We start from the raw sequence: 17065 nt of genomic DNA on the forward strand, positions 1-17065 counted from the left end.
GTATAAATATAAGAGTGCAGCCTCCAGTAGTGCCAGAGGGGCTGTGGGGAGGACTGGGTGCCTTTCAGGAGGATCAGTCTTATGTGTCTCACTTTCACCCCCTTGTAACACACAAATAAACCCTCAGCATAGTTCCCCTTCACATGTCACGTGCATGTGATTTTCACTGTTTTTATTTCACGTAATTGAGTCTGTCCAGGCAATTTATTTTTCAGATAACTCACCCGCACATAAATGTACATCTGAAGATTAAAAAAACTGAAATAAAAAAAGTTTTATGTAGCTCTTTTGAGTAAGCTTAAAGGTGTGTACTGTAAGGATAGACACTCATAGCCCAGAATAGAAGGGAAGAGGAAAATAATAAAACCCTTCAAAATGCACTGTAATGTCTTCTAATGTGTATAAATACATATATATGTATTTATATATTTATGTATTTTAATTTATATATTAATAATATAAATATATTATATATTATATGTTTATATGAAGTGCGATTCAAAACCAAATACCCTGTCTTTGTGTTCACTCCCTCTCTGTGCTCAAGGTCTCTAGGTGCTCAATAGGAGCTGTTTAATTATTTTTCCCTGTTTGATGTTGCTGGGTTTAATGAATGAATTGCAGAGAACTTTCTGTTAGAAACCCTCTGTACATCAGCTCAGTGCTGGTGGGCACAGTGTCACCTGGTTGGATCACATCCTGAGACCAAATTTTGATCAATTTAAGAGCAGAAAGAGAGATTTTGTGAAGCCACGCTCTGTTAGCCAAGCAGTGCTTCCTCACCATAAAGCAGCCTTACATTCTTTCCAGTCAAAGTGGAGGAAATTGTGCCTTTCCTATTTGGGTTGGGCAATTCTGTGGGTTTTGCAGCATCACTCCATGATGACTGAAAACTACAGGGAATACTCAGAAATCAGTGATTCAAAGAGGAATTTGGAGAAGAAGGGCTGTTTCCAGCAAAAGTTATTCATTCTCTGCTGGTGGTGGGTAGTTGGCTGTGCCTGTAGAACAATTGATGTTCCTTGGGGTGTTTTTGGTTTGTTTGTGAACATGACGTACATCAGTGCACGAAATTAATTGTTGAGGAAAATACGTTGTGCACTTAGTCATCTACAGGAATTTGATTTCTTTAATGAAATGATATAAGAGAATGAGAATGAACTGCTTTAAAGCTAATAAAGATCATTTGTATTACTCAGAATAATTTAGGTAAGTGATGAGAAAGGGGAGGGAAATTAGCATTTCTGTGCAGTTTGCTTACTGTGTAATTCTTAATCAGGAATGTCACAACATCCCTTGATATCATCTTATCACAAAGGTCTCTTCATAGTAGGCAATGTATGCTGCTGACTGCAGTTTACAGAAACAGAAGAAAGAATAACTCATCTGCAGAGTGGGAACAACTGTGAACCTGTCATAAATTAGAATTTATTAGGGTATTTTGCATCACTCAGCCACAGTCTGAACTGGTGAGGTCTGTGTACATTTTAAATCTTGTTTAAGCTCTGCTTGGGTGAGCTCTAGAATGGGACTTAAATGGTAAAATGGCACCGTGCTGCTCCCTGGAGTAGAACTTAATGTCCCCATTTGAGGTGTAGTAGGAGCCAGAAGAGTGAGCAGGGAGTTGGTTCCTGATAACCCTTGGGTGCTGAATGGGCTCTGCCTTTCCTGTGCTTTGGGACCTGCCAAGGCAGCTCATGCTCCTGACCTGTCCTATGTGCAATACCACAAAGGTGTTTTGTGACCAAAAAAATTCTGAATAAGCTCTAACTATACTGTGTTTATATATCAGTGTTGCATTGATTGACTTCTGTCATATTAATTTTTAAAAATTATCCTGATCTGTTCGGCATTTTTGATCAAATACTGTCCTTTGAAGTGTGCAAGATGCAAATAAGTTTGGTTCCTACTCCGTAAGCGTGTTCTGTGGAACTGCCTTTCAGTGAAAGGATTTATTCTCTGTTTATAAGCCCAGAATATGGATATTCCTTTTCTTTTTATATCCTGTGCAATTCTTTCTCCCAGGGTGAGAAAACTACTTTGTTTTAGACCAGAATTCCAAATTTTGTTTCACTAAAATTGTGTAATGGTTGTAGGTAGGAAGAAAATCAAATTATAAAAGAGCAGAATAGGTGAAATGAATTTTGGAGGGAAAGCAAGTTTGTTAATAACTGTTAAAGAAGATTAAACCAGTTACTGCTTGGCCAAGTCCTGTAACATTACTGAAAAAATGTAAGAGAGTTACTTGTAGACAAAGTAATGGAAGTCTGTGAAAAGCAGGTAGCAGAATAAAGAAATCAGGTAAAAGCAGATCCCTCAGTCCTTTGGGCTGGATGATATTCATTGCAAAAATAAATGAGATGAACATTCTGAACAAAAAAAGTTTCTTTTTTTAAATTCCTGTTCTTATGCTGTAGTAAACTCCAGTGGATACAATGAGGGTATTTCTCAAGTTGCTATTCCATTTTAATAAAGTTATGTTTCCTGGCCCTTCTTGAAAATGAAAACTTCCAGAAGATTGCTTTCAGAAGGAGAAATAGTGTGATGCTAATCTCTGTGGAGGCAAAAACTGTTTTGATGGTTATCATCTTGTAAGTCTTGTTATAATCTAAAAACGCAGAAGAACATACAAAGAAAATACAAAGTAAAAGTAGATAAACAGATGTGAATTGAGAAGGCTCATGAAAAACACACAATGTGTATGAAGCAGAACGTGATTATTTAAGAAGTGTAGTGGATTTAGGCACACACCTTTCACAGAATTGATGCCTTGTGAAGGCTGACCTGGAGCAGAGCCTGGGCAGAGTTACAGAACAAAGCAGGGATTTATTCAAAGCATCTCCTCCATGGATGCACCTTGGGCAGCACCAGAGCCCAGCCAGGGCTGCACCCAAGATGAACCAAAATGGCCCCAAAATGCACGGCCGGGCACGGGCTCTGTCCCTGGGATCAGTTCTGCTCCACTTGCCCCTTGCAGTTCATTGTCCCATTGCAGCTTTAGGTTATGAAGTCCCATCCTTCTTGGATTTTGTTCTTCATTCTGTTGTTTGTTTGTGCTCCTGGGCTGAGATTTGGGTCATTTGTCCTTGGTGCCCAGCTGGAGCAGGAATTGTTTTGTGTCCCTGCTCTGTGCTCACCATCCCCTAATACAAAGTTCAGACCCACACACTAAAGCAGCACAGAATGTGAAAAATATAAAAGCTAAACCTGAGGCATCATAACTATTTCATGTGTGGCTTTTCTTTGCTTTCAGCCGAAGGGATGGAGTGAAATCGTCTGCCTGGTACAAGTTTCTGCGGGCTAGCAGGGAGCAGATGAAGTAATGTGCCGTCCCTTTCCATCTGCAGGGAGCTGAAGTGTGAACGCTGGGAGCGGTCCAGGAGCCACTGCTGGCCCATGGCGTTCCTTTCATCCCGAGTTCTGTGCAGATAGTCCTCTCCCCTCCTTCCAAGGAATTAGCACAGACAATGGGTTTGTTTCACAGTAACAAAGCTGGTGATCAAACTGGCTTTGACACTCAACATAGGTTTTATTACACTCGCAAGCCAGAGTTGTTGTATCTGGTTAGTAAGCTTGTATTTTTACAAAGATAATCGTTTTATACTGCATGATTTCCAAACTATTAGAAGGATTTAATGTATGCTGAAGCCTCTACCAAGCTGTTTTGATAAGCAGTCTTATTTTTTGTTTAGCAAGGTCTTACGGGCGATCTTTAGTCCCTCAGGGAAGAGCTCATAAAAGTCTTAAAAGTGCTTTTGCAGAGCTTTATTTATTATTTTTAAGCATGAAGATTACTAGCACGAAGATAACAAGGCTCTTGTAGTACAACATGTTCTTTGTTTTTGCAGGTTATTGCTAACATATTAGGAGTTCTCAGAATGCCAGTTTTGTTTGTTAAGTGTTTTGAGAGCAAGTAGAGGTAATCCTCTATTGCGTTATTTTCTTGAAATGACTTTAGCCAGAGAAAGAGGCAGTAGGAGAGATCTGGTCTGAGTAAGGGTGTCAGGAATCATGTCACTAACCACATTCACTCATTGCAAGGTAGTTCTTACAATTTTACTGTACTTAATATCTAAAGATTTGCAAATTACTTTTATATATGGGGAGCACTTCATTGCTAGAAATGGGCTGAAGAGGTGGGCTAAAAACAGAACCAAAGTATAGACCACAGAAGAAAATAATTTAAAAAACCCATGCTTGGCATTCAATATAAAAGAGTTCTAAAATTTCTCTCACAAGATTTTCTCATATATTTTTACTACAAACAGATCCACAGTTTGTGTATAATTCTTTGATTGTTAATAAATCAGGTAGAAATGATGGGATAAGCAGTAAGAAATACTGAACTCGTGCTGTATGTTTGGGGATGGGCTGGAATGCAGAACAGCCAGGGGAGAAATGTTTGTTTTAAGGCATCAGTTATCAGATTGTGCACTGTGCTGGAGATAGGCTGATAATGGTCTGGTCTGGTGAAGAGGCACTCGGAGTCACCCGTTCCGCCTCTTTATTTTCAGACACTTAAAATGAAGTCAGTGAGAATTAACTCAATATACATATTATTGTGCATTTCCAGAAATCCCACTAGGCACCTCCTTCTATCTGTAGATACTTAAATCCCTGAAAAATCTGTTCCTATGCTCTCTAAATCTCAGAGGATAAAGTTAGAAATCAGTGCAAAAACGGATTATAAGTTATTCCTTTTGTGTCAATGTGACCAAACAGTTTCTTGCAGCTCATCTCTAAACCCTGTAAACGTTTGAGATTTTCTCTTGCTCGTGCAGTTGTGGCAGCAGTCTGAGCATTGTGGTGTTTGGAGAAAATCAAGGTGCATTTCAGTGTTGCTGTCAGATATTGTGGGGTGGCACTTGATATATGAGAGAATTCCCAATTTCCGGTTCCAGGTGATTGGGCTGTGGTGCCCCACGGAGTAATGCAAGAGTAATATAAGGGCTGAGTATTTATGGCATCCATAAAAATGAAAACACAACCGCTGTGGGGCTTTTAGCCAATGATCTCTTGGCTTTTTATATGAATTATATAAAATGCCTCAAGCTGTAGGAGCTATTCATTAATATCGCCGTTTACATATGGAAGAAAAAGGTAAAAGAAAGGCAAGTGTCTGATGTAGCAGTCCCTATGGTTGTCTTTTTGGGCTTTGAACCATTTTCAGCCAGGTTCATGGGCACCAAGCACTGGAAATACCTGTTGGTCTTCCCACTGAGCCCTCTGCCAGTGTATCTTCTGCTTCATCGAGAAGAGGTTGTTAATTAGATGCAGAACTTCATGTCAGATAAATACAGACTGAAGGACAAGAGCTAGTAATAATTGCTAAAAATAAGTGATATTCCATTGCAGAGTGAAATTTTAACATTTTAGAGGGAGCACAAGATGTCATCAGGGTTGTGTAAGTCTTGGTGGTACCTCCAAGATATGGATCATGGAGTTCCAAATACGTTGTGTCAGTAAAGCTAAAGCTGTATTTGACTTGAACGTGTTTCTCTAGATGGTAATAGCATGGTCACAGTAAAAAGGAAACAAAAAGTGCATCTCTGCTCACTGTGTTTAGTTCACCTAATCCAGGTAAAAGTTCTCTGCCACTATTGCCTCTTCAGCTGACTCTTCTGATCCATTCCCTTCCTTCCTCACTCTCTGTTGTGTTTGATTTCCTTGACATCATTAAAACCACAGTGCTAGGGTAAGAAATAGTCAGAACAAGGACAGTGGTTGGTATTTATCCTCTTCCACCTGTTTTTCCATTCTATGACCTTCTGTGGTCTCCTGGTTGCTTATGGTGTCCTCCCCTGTTTCCTTTTCAATCTCCTTGGGATCATTCCTGTGCACCACTGATGAGCGACTTTACTGCATGTGGGAGACTTGCAGACCAAAGACTATTTAAATAAAGATGGAAGGAAGGAATTTCCTACATGTGAAGGGCACAGTGTCCCCTGGGAAGCCTGATGGATTATGGGTTTGTTTCACCTTCCTGAAGGTGCCAGGTTGATATATATACATAAATATATATGAATACAGCCCCCATAAGCCAGGGAGTGTGGTGATTGCTGCTCTGCAGCCCCTGTGACACAGCATCTAGAATGGGACAGTTCTCCACTTAAGTGATTTAAAAATATAATTCCCATTGAAAGACAATGGCACTCAAGCTCTTGAAGTAAGTTATTTACATTATATGAGGCAAAGATTGTAAATGAAAGGTTAAGCAAAAACTGAAGATTTGCTTTGTGAAGATTGTGTGTCTGTTTTGTTTCTTTTAAACATTAACAAATACTAGAAATGTCAGGTTGAGTTTTCTTGTAATTGCTGGTGGGTCTCCTGTGGGCAATGGAAGTATTTCTACAGCTTCCAGATTTTCACTTGAAGTAGCTGTGCTGTTGAATCTTACACATAGATACTCATTTCCTAAAATATTGTTGGGGAAAGTAAATTTTGAAAAATAGGAAACGGTACTGAATTGCTGCAGAATCATTTGTCTTCAGAAGAGTGAAGTATTCTGTTTTCTGATTATCTCTTATGTCATACTGTTATCAGCTTCCTGGTCACTATGGAGACTATAAAATAGATAGGCCTACATGTCTAATGTAGAAAGCAGAGAAAAAACCCTGCCTTTGGTCTTCTTTACACATTCTCAAAGAGTGAAGCATGGGCAAAATTCCAGCTTTGAAAAAAAGAACCTTTTTGGTTGCTTTTAGGATCACAGGCTTCTGAAAATCAGACAATATCTGTGCTTGTTTTAAAGGCACAAGTATTTTATTCCAGGTGTTTTTGGCTGCAAAACCAGCAGCTTGATTCTCATGATATATGGTTTTTTTTTTTCCCTGCAGATGCAGACTTCATACATACCATATGGTGGTAATTAACAGTTTCAGACTTAGTTCTCAGTTTTCTTCTGCTTCGATTCTTGGTTGGTTTGGGACAAAATTTTAATGTCACAGAAGCAGAGTGTCTGAGTTTAATTGCAGACAGAAATAATGTGCATCTCTAGATGAGGAAGGAGAAGATGAGACCTATTTAGAGCACTAAGAGATATTTTGGAGATCTCACCGAGTACAACCTGTTTCTTTTCATTAAGCCTTTAAATGTTCCTCTGCAGAACTGAAATATGCCTCCCTTGGACCCTGGAAACAGAGGGAGACAATTTGAGAGATACAGCTGGAATGAAGAATTTCTTTTAACAGCACAGTGTTTGCACTTTTTATGAGAGCAAGGGTAACATTGAGTAATCTTTAAAAAAGATACTGCTCGGTGAGGACAAGTCCATTGTCCAGTGACATGACTTTTCCTGTCAATCACAAAGGTGACAAGGGGGCTAGATTAAGTAAAGCTTGCCCAAGATTAACAAAGGAAGATTATTGACCTCATCCTGAAAGGGCAGAAGCCTGTTTTATCATTAAACCTTGGAAGAGGTATTTCCTCCATAGGTGGAAAGCTGTTTGGCAATATCCAGGCCCCTTTCTTGCAAGCGAGCGGGCGTTGCTGTGGATCCTAGCTTGGAGCAGAAGGCGCGGGCCGTGGGCTGCTCCCTGTGTGCTGGGAGGGAGAGAAGGGGCTGCAGCGTTGGCCCCAGCAGCGTCTGTGCCCTGCCTGTCTGCAGGGGAATTGAGGAGCAGCAGCCTCAGGGGTGAGGTGAGTACCATCCCAGCTCAGGAGCTGCGGGCCAGCTCCGTCAGCAGAGAATTGGCAGTGCAGGTGAGCACAGAGCCCCGCGCACCTGCAGCTGCTCCTGCACAGAGCTGCCACCGGGATCAGCAGTGCCAGAGCCTGCAGTGTAGTCAAACTCGAGCAGGTGAGATGGTTCTGCGGCTGGGAGAGGCTCTTCTCCAGGAATGGTGTTTGTCCTCTGCTCTGCTGGCTCTGAGATGGGTCCTGTGTGTGGCTCGATGGATTTAATTGTACAGTGTCGCCATTAGATATTGATGTTTCTTAATTCCACTTTGCAGCGCTGTTGCTGTTCTCTCAGTGGAACTGGGGAAAGTCATGTCAATTTGTCCTTTTAAAAAAAACAACCTGCTAAATCTCTCTAGTTGGGAGGGAACTTCTTCTCAGGGGATTGATTTTAAACTGTTGCTGATGTGTCTTTCTTGCCATTGAGAATTTCTCTGAGTGTTTTCAGGGGGACAGTTAAACTTCTGTTTAACTTGACAGTTAAACTTGATACAGTATTTGTTAACGTTTAAAAGAAACAAAACAGACACACAATATTCACAGAGCAAGAACAATCTTCAATTTTTGTTTACCCTTCCATTTACCATCTTTGCCTCATATAATGCAAAATCAGAGGATTTTCTTTACTCAGTTTTTTTGGCTTTATGCAGCCATTGACACGAGCAGGTTTTATGTGGTGGAAGTGTCCTTTATTTTTACATGCTAGTAGTAAAAATCCAGACCCACTGAGAGCTTTTTCACGTCTCCAAGTAATGACATAGGAGAGAACAAAATAAAAGAGAGGGACATGAAGTGAAAGCGAGGTAACTGATGTACATTTCGTGTTGTTGTTGCGAATGGCACAATGAGAGGATGCTTGTGGGGCAGCAGGCTCTGGAGCTGTGTGCTGCAGGACTCCTGCTGAAGTGTCCTGAGCAGCAGGAGCTGGGCTGAGCTCTCCTCCACGGCGCAGAGCAGAGGATTCCTCTCGGATTGCGCATCACGCGCTGGAGGTGTGATTGCCACAGATCTTTCTGAATGAATAATTCACTGGTGTACTGTCGTTTAGCCCACTGAGATGTGGTTGCAGCTGTTCCCCTACTGTATATGTGTTTTGATTGAGGCTTAAATCCCACAAGTGTATAAATAGCCATGTATGTGATGTGCAAACACTGCATACGTGCACACCTCACCAAGAGCGCCAAAGAAACTTTTTGCAGGGGATGGTTTCTTGATTGTATATTTCAGTATCTAATTTACCTTTTAAAAAAATCTTGTAGAACACTTCCCTTTCTTTTCCTAGCCAGCTATGAAGTCTTTCTAACTGTGGTATTATAAATGCTTTTAACCAACATTGTAGTAGGAGAGTATCTCTGTTATTAATGAATTTATCATTCCAAGACCTTTATCGTATGAGAGATTACTTGTGCCTGTTCTACAGGTAGGAAACTGAAATGCAGGGGGAAAAAAGTTTTTATTTTCTATGGTTCCACAGTGCACTTGAAAGAACTAGGAATTGAGTATTCAGAGTCCTTCGTGGTGCTTTGTTCACAGACTACTGCATTGTCCCCCTCACAATTCCTTTTCCCAGAAAGCAAGGCAGAGTTTTAAAAATACTTGTGAGCTTCATTTGAAGGCCAAGCAGTTTGTGCTTTTGAAAACCATCTTCTATTACTTTACGTAATCGTTCAATCCTTGTGTTCTTGTGCTTCTTATAACAATCTGGTTTGATATGACAATATACTTGTAGATACAAAGCCCCACTTGCATATTTGTACCTCAAACGTGCATGGAAACTGCAGTGGTGATTCCTGAGGTTTAGGCAGCTTTTACAAATACTTTGTGTATTTGTAAAATACACAAAATATTTGTAATAAACAATGTGCAACACACAGAAACAGGAGTGAAAGTCTTTGGGACCTGCTTTGGATTAAAACAAGAAATTTGTTCCTGGTAAAATGAAGAAACGCACTGTTCTACCCACATGACTGGTGGCATAGGTAGATTTAAGAACTGTAACTAAGGATGATGATATTTGGCTTATCTGTCTCAAAGTGTGAATAAGAAAGCAGCTTTCAAGATATTTCCTCTTTTAGCCTCTCGTGTGTAGGAAAAACAATTGCCACTTGGTGATAATGGTTTTGAATTTTGGCTAAAGTCTGAAATGATGCTGAAGTTAACAGTTTTGCTTGTTTAGATTGGTGTTAAAAAATAAGTTTACTCAAGTCTATAGGTGAAAAAAACTGAATTTGGTTTCAACTAAGTTTTGAAGTCCAGTGTTAGCAAGTAGGAATTTTTCAAGTGCAGAATAAAGATGGAGGGAGTTGGAAGGGGGGAAAAAAAAAGGAGCATTTCTGTTGATTTGAGTTGGAAAATTTTTTAGGGCTTGGTCAAAAGCTCATTGACGTCAGTAGAAAGTCTCTCATTAACATCACTGGGTTTGGTTTTTGGGGCATATGATGGCCCAGACTGTAATCTCAGTTAAATCCGATTCTCTTAGGGAATTTATTCACTACTATAACACGTTCAAGCTGCTCCAAACTGTTTGCATTAAAAGTTTTCTTAACCATAGGTAATCTTTTTGCCACAACAAAGTAGCCTGTGAAAACAAATCTATTTTCTTTGTTGCATGTTTTCCATGTAGCTTTACTCAGATTTCATTAAAATAATTTGTAGCAATTTATGTTCTTTTATAAAAGTGGGGTTTTTTTCTGAAATATTGTGGTTTATTAGCGCAGACATCATAATTACTCAAAAAATATAAAATTATAACAAAAATCATTAAACACAGTGTGTGTGTGTATTTACCGACATGTAACACCTCCATACCCTCTGAATTGAAGTGCAAGAATGCAAACAACTAAAAAATTAAGACTTTTTCAACCAAGTCTGTAACTCTTATAACATGATCATACAGTGGTTTATTTAAAAAGCAATATTAATTTAACAGCTAGAGTACAAAATAAGGTAGTGAGAAAAACCCCTGGGAAATGACATCAAAATAAAAACTACTCATGCTTACAGCATTGTATTTTATGCAGAGTATTACTCTGCTGCTGTCTTTGTTTGGAGATGTTGACCTGAGTTTTTCAGGTACAGATGGCACATATCAGCAGAGGGAAAAAGGGGTTTGGGAGCTGTGTACAGAAGGGTGAGGTACAACAGACATGAAAGCAGGAGGAATTGTGCAGAGAAGGTTGCTTTAAGCTGGAGGACATGTGGAGGAGAAGGCTCCTGCGTTAATGAAGGCAGGTTTGAAGATGCTGGAGCCAGTTTTGCTTTCCATTAAAATTAATGAGAAGAGCTGTGTGGACTCTCACGTGAGGAGGGCTGTGTGCACGTTCCAGGAAGTCACTGAGTTTTGCCATTGTGCTGCCAGGGAAAGTCATTAGGCCCACCTTTGTGAGAAATACTGTTTCTACCAGAAATGAAGGTTTAAGACAGAAGAGAGTAGAATTAGGAAACAGAAAGCAGTTGCTTCATCCTTTATAGATGGAAGAACTGCTTGAACTGTGAGTAAAAATATGGCATATGGTGAAGGACATTTAATGTTCAGTTGCTATTTTATTTCCTAAAACAACTAGCCAATCAAGGCATTAAGTACTTTATAAAGTCAGGAAATTAATGGTCCTTGTAAAAATTGAAGGTTTTTTAGAAAGAGAGCTGTAAAAGAACAAACAATTACAGGTAATCAATACCTTTGTTATTAGGAAACCTATGAGAACAACACTTCTTCTCAATTAGGGAGAAACTGTATTTTATGTTTCTCTCTTGCAAGCTGATCTTTGTTCACTCCAGCCTGTAATCTTGGTTTATGCTTTATGGATAGGCTTTGTTCTGGCTGTTTTTGAAACATTGCTTGCCTTTTTTAAAGGTTTCAACAGAAGAACAAATAGCAATGAACTCCAAGAACAAAGGACCGTTCTTCCTTTCTTTCCGCCGATTTATTTTTTTTTCCCCCCACCATTTCTTCAAGAGAAAAGCAAGGAACGTTTCATCTTGTTGTTTTTTGTCTTTCTCCCCTCTCAGGAAGTTGATGGCAATAAAGTGATGTCTTCGTTTGCCCCGCACAACTCATCTACCTCACCGCTGAAGGCAGAAGAAGGCGGGCGCCCGGGCGGGGAGTCGCTGTCCGGCGCGGCGCTGGGCACCCCCGAGCGCCGCAAGGGCAGCCTGGCCGACGTCGTGGACACCCTCAAGCAGAGGAAAATGGAGGAGCTCATCAAAAACGAGCCAGAAGGTAAGGCCTGGGAAGCTGGCCAAGACTGCCTGTGTTCTTTTCTTTCCTCCAGATCCTTTGGATCGCGTGTACTTTTTTAATCGTGCCGTGTTTCTGCGCTGCTTGCTTTTCCGTGCCAGCGGAATTAAAGATCTTACAGTTCTTTACTGCATTAGAGGTAAATTTTATCGGTGTCCCATCATAGCTAACGTTTTTAGCTTTGCCCAAAAAGAGAGTCTAGTGGTCCTTTTGTTACAGTGGCAAGCTCCTCTGTATGCCTGCAGTAAGCCAGTTTTAATCACCTGGAGGCTTTTACACCACTACTCCCCTCTCCCCATGTCTAGCACTAGAAGATGTATTAATCATCATCAGTGTCAGTGGTTTTCTGAGATTATCTAGTGTGCAGGTCATTGTTTGAAAGGTGAGAAGGTAAACTGGGAGTTAGTGAAAGCTTTGGTGTGGGACACATCGTGGTGTGTTCATGTGTAGTGCAGGTGCTGTACAGGCAGGGAATGCTGGTGTTCTCTGCATTATGTGTGGCCAACAACATCATGCAGTGTCCTTTCTGGAGAATGGGTCTGTTAAGGGTCTCTTTGAGACCCTCTCTCCAGCTGGTGGTCATAGGACTTGTGTGCTGTGGGACTTGTGCTCTGGGACTAAGACCAGAGATGAGGATTTTTATTTTTTGCCTGTTTGGGGCAGAGTCCAGGTCCTGAGTGGAAGATGAGGCTCTCATTGTGCTCTCTGTAGGTACCTCCATGTGTATTTACAGCTCCTTTTTGGGGCACTGAGAGCCAGCTGTGGGAGCATCCTGAGCCTTGTTGCCTAGGGCACAGTGAGGAGACTCTGTTCTCATTTACACTCACCTGTCCTGTTACAGAAATCTGCCCCAAATGTTCAATGGCAGGGCTCTCAGGGCCCACCTCAGTGCTGGAGCATGAACTCACAGCACCTACAGGAAGATTTCAGGACAATTTCCTGCATACTGGTATGGAAGTAGGGACACAAACACGCTGGCACATCCAGGAGCATGGCAGGATTGTAAATAAGGCTTTTCTTGAGTGGAGCGTGCAGTAAGGGTCTGCTGGGAAACAAATTCTTTGAGCATTTTTTTAATATTACTTACAACATTATTTTTGCATTTAGGTTGAGGTAATGGTCAGTGCCACAGCATACCTTGTGCCTTTGGATGGAAGATTGCAGGGGGAATGGGTGGGAAGGAGAGCAGGCTTTTATCTGCGAGAGGAGAGAACAAGGAGCTCTGGGCAGTGCATAAATACTCTGCTGAGTATGAGGCTGTGCAAGCTGCACAGACTCCATTAGGCAAAGGCCACAGATAGACATGAGAATGGCTACAGAGCTTGTGCATTATCTCAGCTCTGCTAAAATGAAAATATACAGTACAAACAAAAGATCTACAGCTTTGTGAAGAGATTGGGAGGGAGAGGAGGGGGAGCAACTGAATGTTGGGCTTTGCAAATGCGTGCAACAAAAAATCTTTTCTTCCCTCTAGCCATTGTTCTATTGTCTTTCAAAGGCCATTAAATTGAACAGCAGGTTGTGATGAAAATTTCATTAAGCCCTAGTTAAATCATTATGAGGGTGCCATATTCATGTCTCTGCTTACTCCCCATCCAGGAAAAAATGAATAGGAAAGAGTTGAGCTTTTTTCCCCTTTCTCCTTAAAAGCGAACTAACAAAAGTTCAGAAGTTAGAAGAGAATGGGAAATGGGACATGAAACAAAAGGAGGCCAGAGAGGTGAGGTGGCTAGGAAGAAAATTAGACTTGCATAAGAGCATTGAAAGGTGGTGAGGGACAAATACATCATTTTGACAAGCCTCCCTCCCCCTTCCCTTCAGCCAACATGGTTGTTTTTAGAGTGGCTAATTAAAAAATATATATTTCTGGGTGCAGATGGCTAGACTGTTCTTAGAGGTCCTCTGCAAATATGAGTCTTTTCCCTAAATGAGATATATACCAAATACAGCACAGTGTCTTCTCTGTCTGAACCCCAGCAGAAAATTATTGTCATGTCTTCTTCATGTAGTGCTAAAGTAAAATTGTCAGTCATCACTGGTTGCTAGTCAGGTAATTAGCATATTAATGAATTTCCCTGTGAATGAGGTGTTACAAGTGGGAATCTTTGATAGTACATGTAGGTAAAACCTCAGCAATTTGTGATAAATGCATATTTCACTAATGATTTTTAGTCTTGCTAGTTTGTAAAGCTTTGTGGGATGAAGATCAAGAATCTTGGTTAAGCTTTGCTGCATTATGTCAACAAGAATAATATAATACTTTATTTCCCTTTGGGAAGAAAGGGAAACATTTGCACCAGTAGTTGAGGTTTAATTAAATCAATTTCCTGTGAATCTTTCAAAGACCAGATACGAGCCGGATTCCCATTTCTCTATGTACTCAGAAGTTTATATATTATTTAACTTGTACAATGGGCTGTGTTTGCTCTCTTTTTATTGTTTGAAATAGTCCTCTGAATTGGTGTGGGAAACATGCTTTTCAAGCATTCTCTCAAATGGCCTGTTTTCCTCAAAATCAGAAAAAAGGGAAGGGCTGCATGGGCAGCTTTAGGTCTCAATTCCAACCTTGTATCAGTCAGGGAAAGGACTTCTCTTTAAGGACAAGGGAGATATTCCAAATAATTGATTTTTTTAGTTTGACTTTTTCTAGGAAACTTCATTGATACAAGGGAAATGGTTTTCTACAAGTGTGTTTGTTAAAAAATAAAAGGGAAAATCAGTAAGTTTTGTCGGTACAGGACAAGAATTTTTATATTTTAAACACAGTGTTCGGAGTGCAGCAGTGTGTAAGCACTTCCCTGTGCTCACTCAGGAGCTGCTGAGGGAAGCATCACTCTGCACATAAATGGTTTTCATGTAGATTTGCTGTGTGTGTACCCTTGGTTAATGTGCCCTGCAGGAGCCCACGCTGCCTGCTCTTCCAAAAGCTCAGCACTGCCTGTTACTCCTTGGCTATGAGTTTTGGGGGGATTAGGGGGTGTTTTTATAGGGGTTTATACTTGGCTCCAGAGCTCCTTGCTCCTTTTTTCTCCCCCTAATTTTGCCATTTTCCTGCTGCTGGATAGAAGTGTGTGATTGACAATGAGTCACGCTGACACAGAGGCATGAGTGTTCCAGTGGATCTGAAACTCGCCGAATTTTACTCATTACTAATACAGTGCTCACTTTTCTTCTCTCAAATTCTGTGGAAAATCCTTACATGCAGCTTTAGCATGAGGCCCCCAAAGGCATAAACCTATTACTGAAGTCACACAATGTTATTTTACATGAAACATTTCTGTCCTTTCTAACTTGGGCCTCGGCAGAGGAGTCAGCCCCCTTTCATTGCTGGCGCACAATAATGAAGATAATGGAGTGGGTTTGGAGCAGCCTTACGCACTGTGACAGACCCCAGCCCCTGCCCCGAGGGTCGTCTGCCAACCATGGGATTCCTTTTGCAGCTAAAATCATTAGGAGAATGAGATACAGGCATGTTTTTCTTCTGTTTTCTTCAGGCATCAGAGGATGGCAGAGGCTCTCTGTCTGTCTGCTCTCCTCATTTGTAGAAATGAAATGGAAATCTCTTTGAAGTCACTGAGCTTGACACAAGTTTGTGAAAGAAAAGACCAAAGCAACCACTTAGCTTTTCCTTGCGCTATTAATGGGATTGGATTGCTGCGTTTTAATTTATGGCCTGTGCTTGTGGAAAATTAAATCTCTGAAATCTCTGTAGCCTTTCCCCTAAACGTATGGCTTGGCTTCTGGATAGCAAAGAGGCAAACAAGTAAATTCCTCCCTATTTTTAGAATAAGCTGGAGTATTCTTTGGCTCTTTACATCTCCTAACTTTTCATTAAGAATCAATTGTCTTTTTCCATGTTGGCAGTTTTAACAGGTTATGTATCTGGTCATCTTTAAAACCGTCAGAGTGGGTTTTCTGAGGCCAGACCTGTGCTGTTGTATGGGATTTGTAGGAATTCTGTATAAAGAAATACCATATGAACACCTACCTGATGAGCATGTGAGGGTGCAGTCATTCATGTGCATGGCTGTTTCCTCCTCGGTCAGGACCTCTGAAACTCAATTCAGTTGGGCTGTTCAGGTGATTACTTTGAGTTTTCCATAAAAACACGTACACAGATGTACACATGTATATACATGCACACATACAATATAAATAATGTATTATATGTATTTAAACATATATGAACACAAACAGACAAATTATTTATTTGTTGTGTTTCATATTTTTCCTGCTCGAAAATTTTGATCTTAGTCTTTAGGTCTTCGTAGGGGGAGCAATAATGTCAGCTGTTTGGTAAGAAGGGAATATGTGTGTTTGCAGAGCTTCAGCAGGCAGTGTGGGTACCGGAGCCTCATCTATTATAGTAGGCAGCAGTACTGTAAGTAATTACTTCATGTGAAAAAAGGGATGAGAAGAGCCTCTTGGGCATGATTTTTGTCTTCTGAACGTCCCCCAAAGGCTGTTTGTATTTGATGTTTAAGTTTACATTATAAATCACAGCGCCTGTTAATGTGGTAATTTAAATGACTGTTGTTTAAGCAGCTCTGTAATCTGTAAAAGCGAGACATGCTGAATTCAGGCTCTCTGGCTGGGGTATCTCCTAACATTATCAAACTTTTAATGAACAAATCTTGTAAAAAAATCAAGATGTCTCCCTCTTTTTGAGCCTCAGATTCCAAAGCAGGCCATTCGTGGGCACGAGAAGGGTGGCCTTTGAAATGCAGACTCCTGTTTTTAAATCACATCTGATGAGAAGGGAGGAAATCAAGTGCACAGATTCGGGAAAGGCCCAAGGATACTGTAATTGGCTGAGGTTTAAAGTTCTTTCATTTGGTTCCTGGGTGCCCCTTTGACAGAGTGCGTGCTGGAGAGGCTTTGTAAAGCTTTTCCACTGAAGGGCAGACAAGGGTACTTTGCAGCTGAGTACTTTCAAGTTTGGCTGGTGCACTGCTGCTGCTGTGGAAGGATGCTTCAGGTGCCTTGTGGTTCCGTGCTCATCTCTGCAGTCTGTCACCACAAAATGTGCCTTTTCTTGTACAGCATCAAACCTCCCTTGCTTCCCTCAAAGACCCTGCCATATGGAAATATGCCTCCGCATACTGCTGATACAAATAAAAAAATAATTAAAACATTTGAAAGTTTATTTGT

The 17065-nt window shown here is 40.8% G+C and overlaps 1 protein-coding gene across 12 annotated transcripts in view; it reads left to right on the forward strand.

Moving 5' to 3' along the window:
- Positions 1-17065, forward strand: part of SOX5 (SRY-box transcription factor 5) — a 595693-nt gene that overhangs the window by 376890 nt on the left and 201738 nt on the right. For all 12 annotated transcript variants that reach the window (XM_063155718.1, XM_063155717.1, XM_063155723.1 and 9 more), the window contains one exon: positions 11686-11896. In XM_063155718.1, coding sequence (XP_063011788.1) covers positions 11686-11896 — 211 coding nt within the window. The remainder of the gene's footprint in view (positions 1-11685; positions 11897-17065) is intronic.

This window comes from Melospiza melodia, chromosome 4 (assembly GCF_035770615.1).
Source record: "Melospiza melodia melodia isolate bMelMel2 chromosome 4, bMelMel2.pri, whole genome shotgun sequence".
NCBI lineage: Eukaryota > Metazoa > Chordata > Aves > Passeriformes > Passerellidae > Melospiza > Melospiza melodia.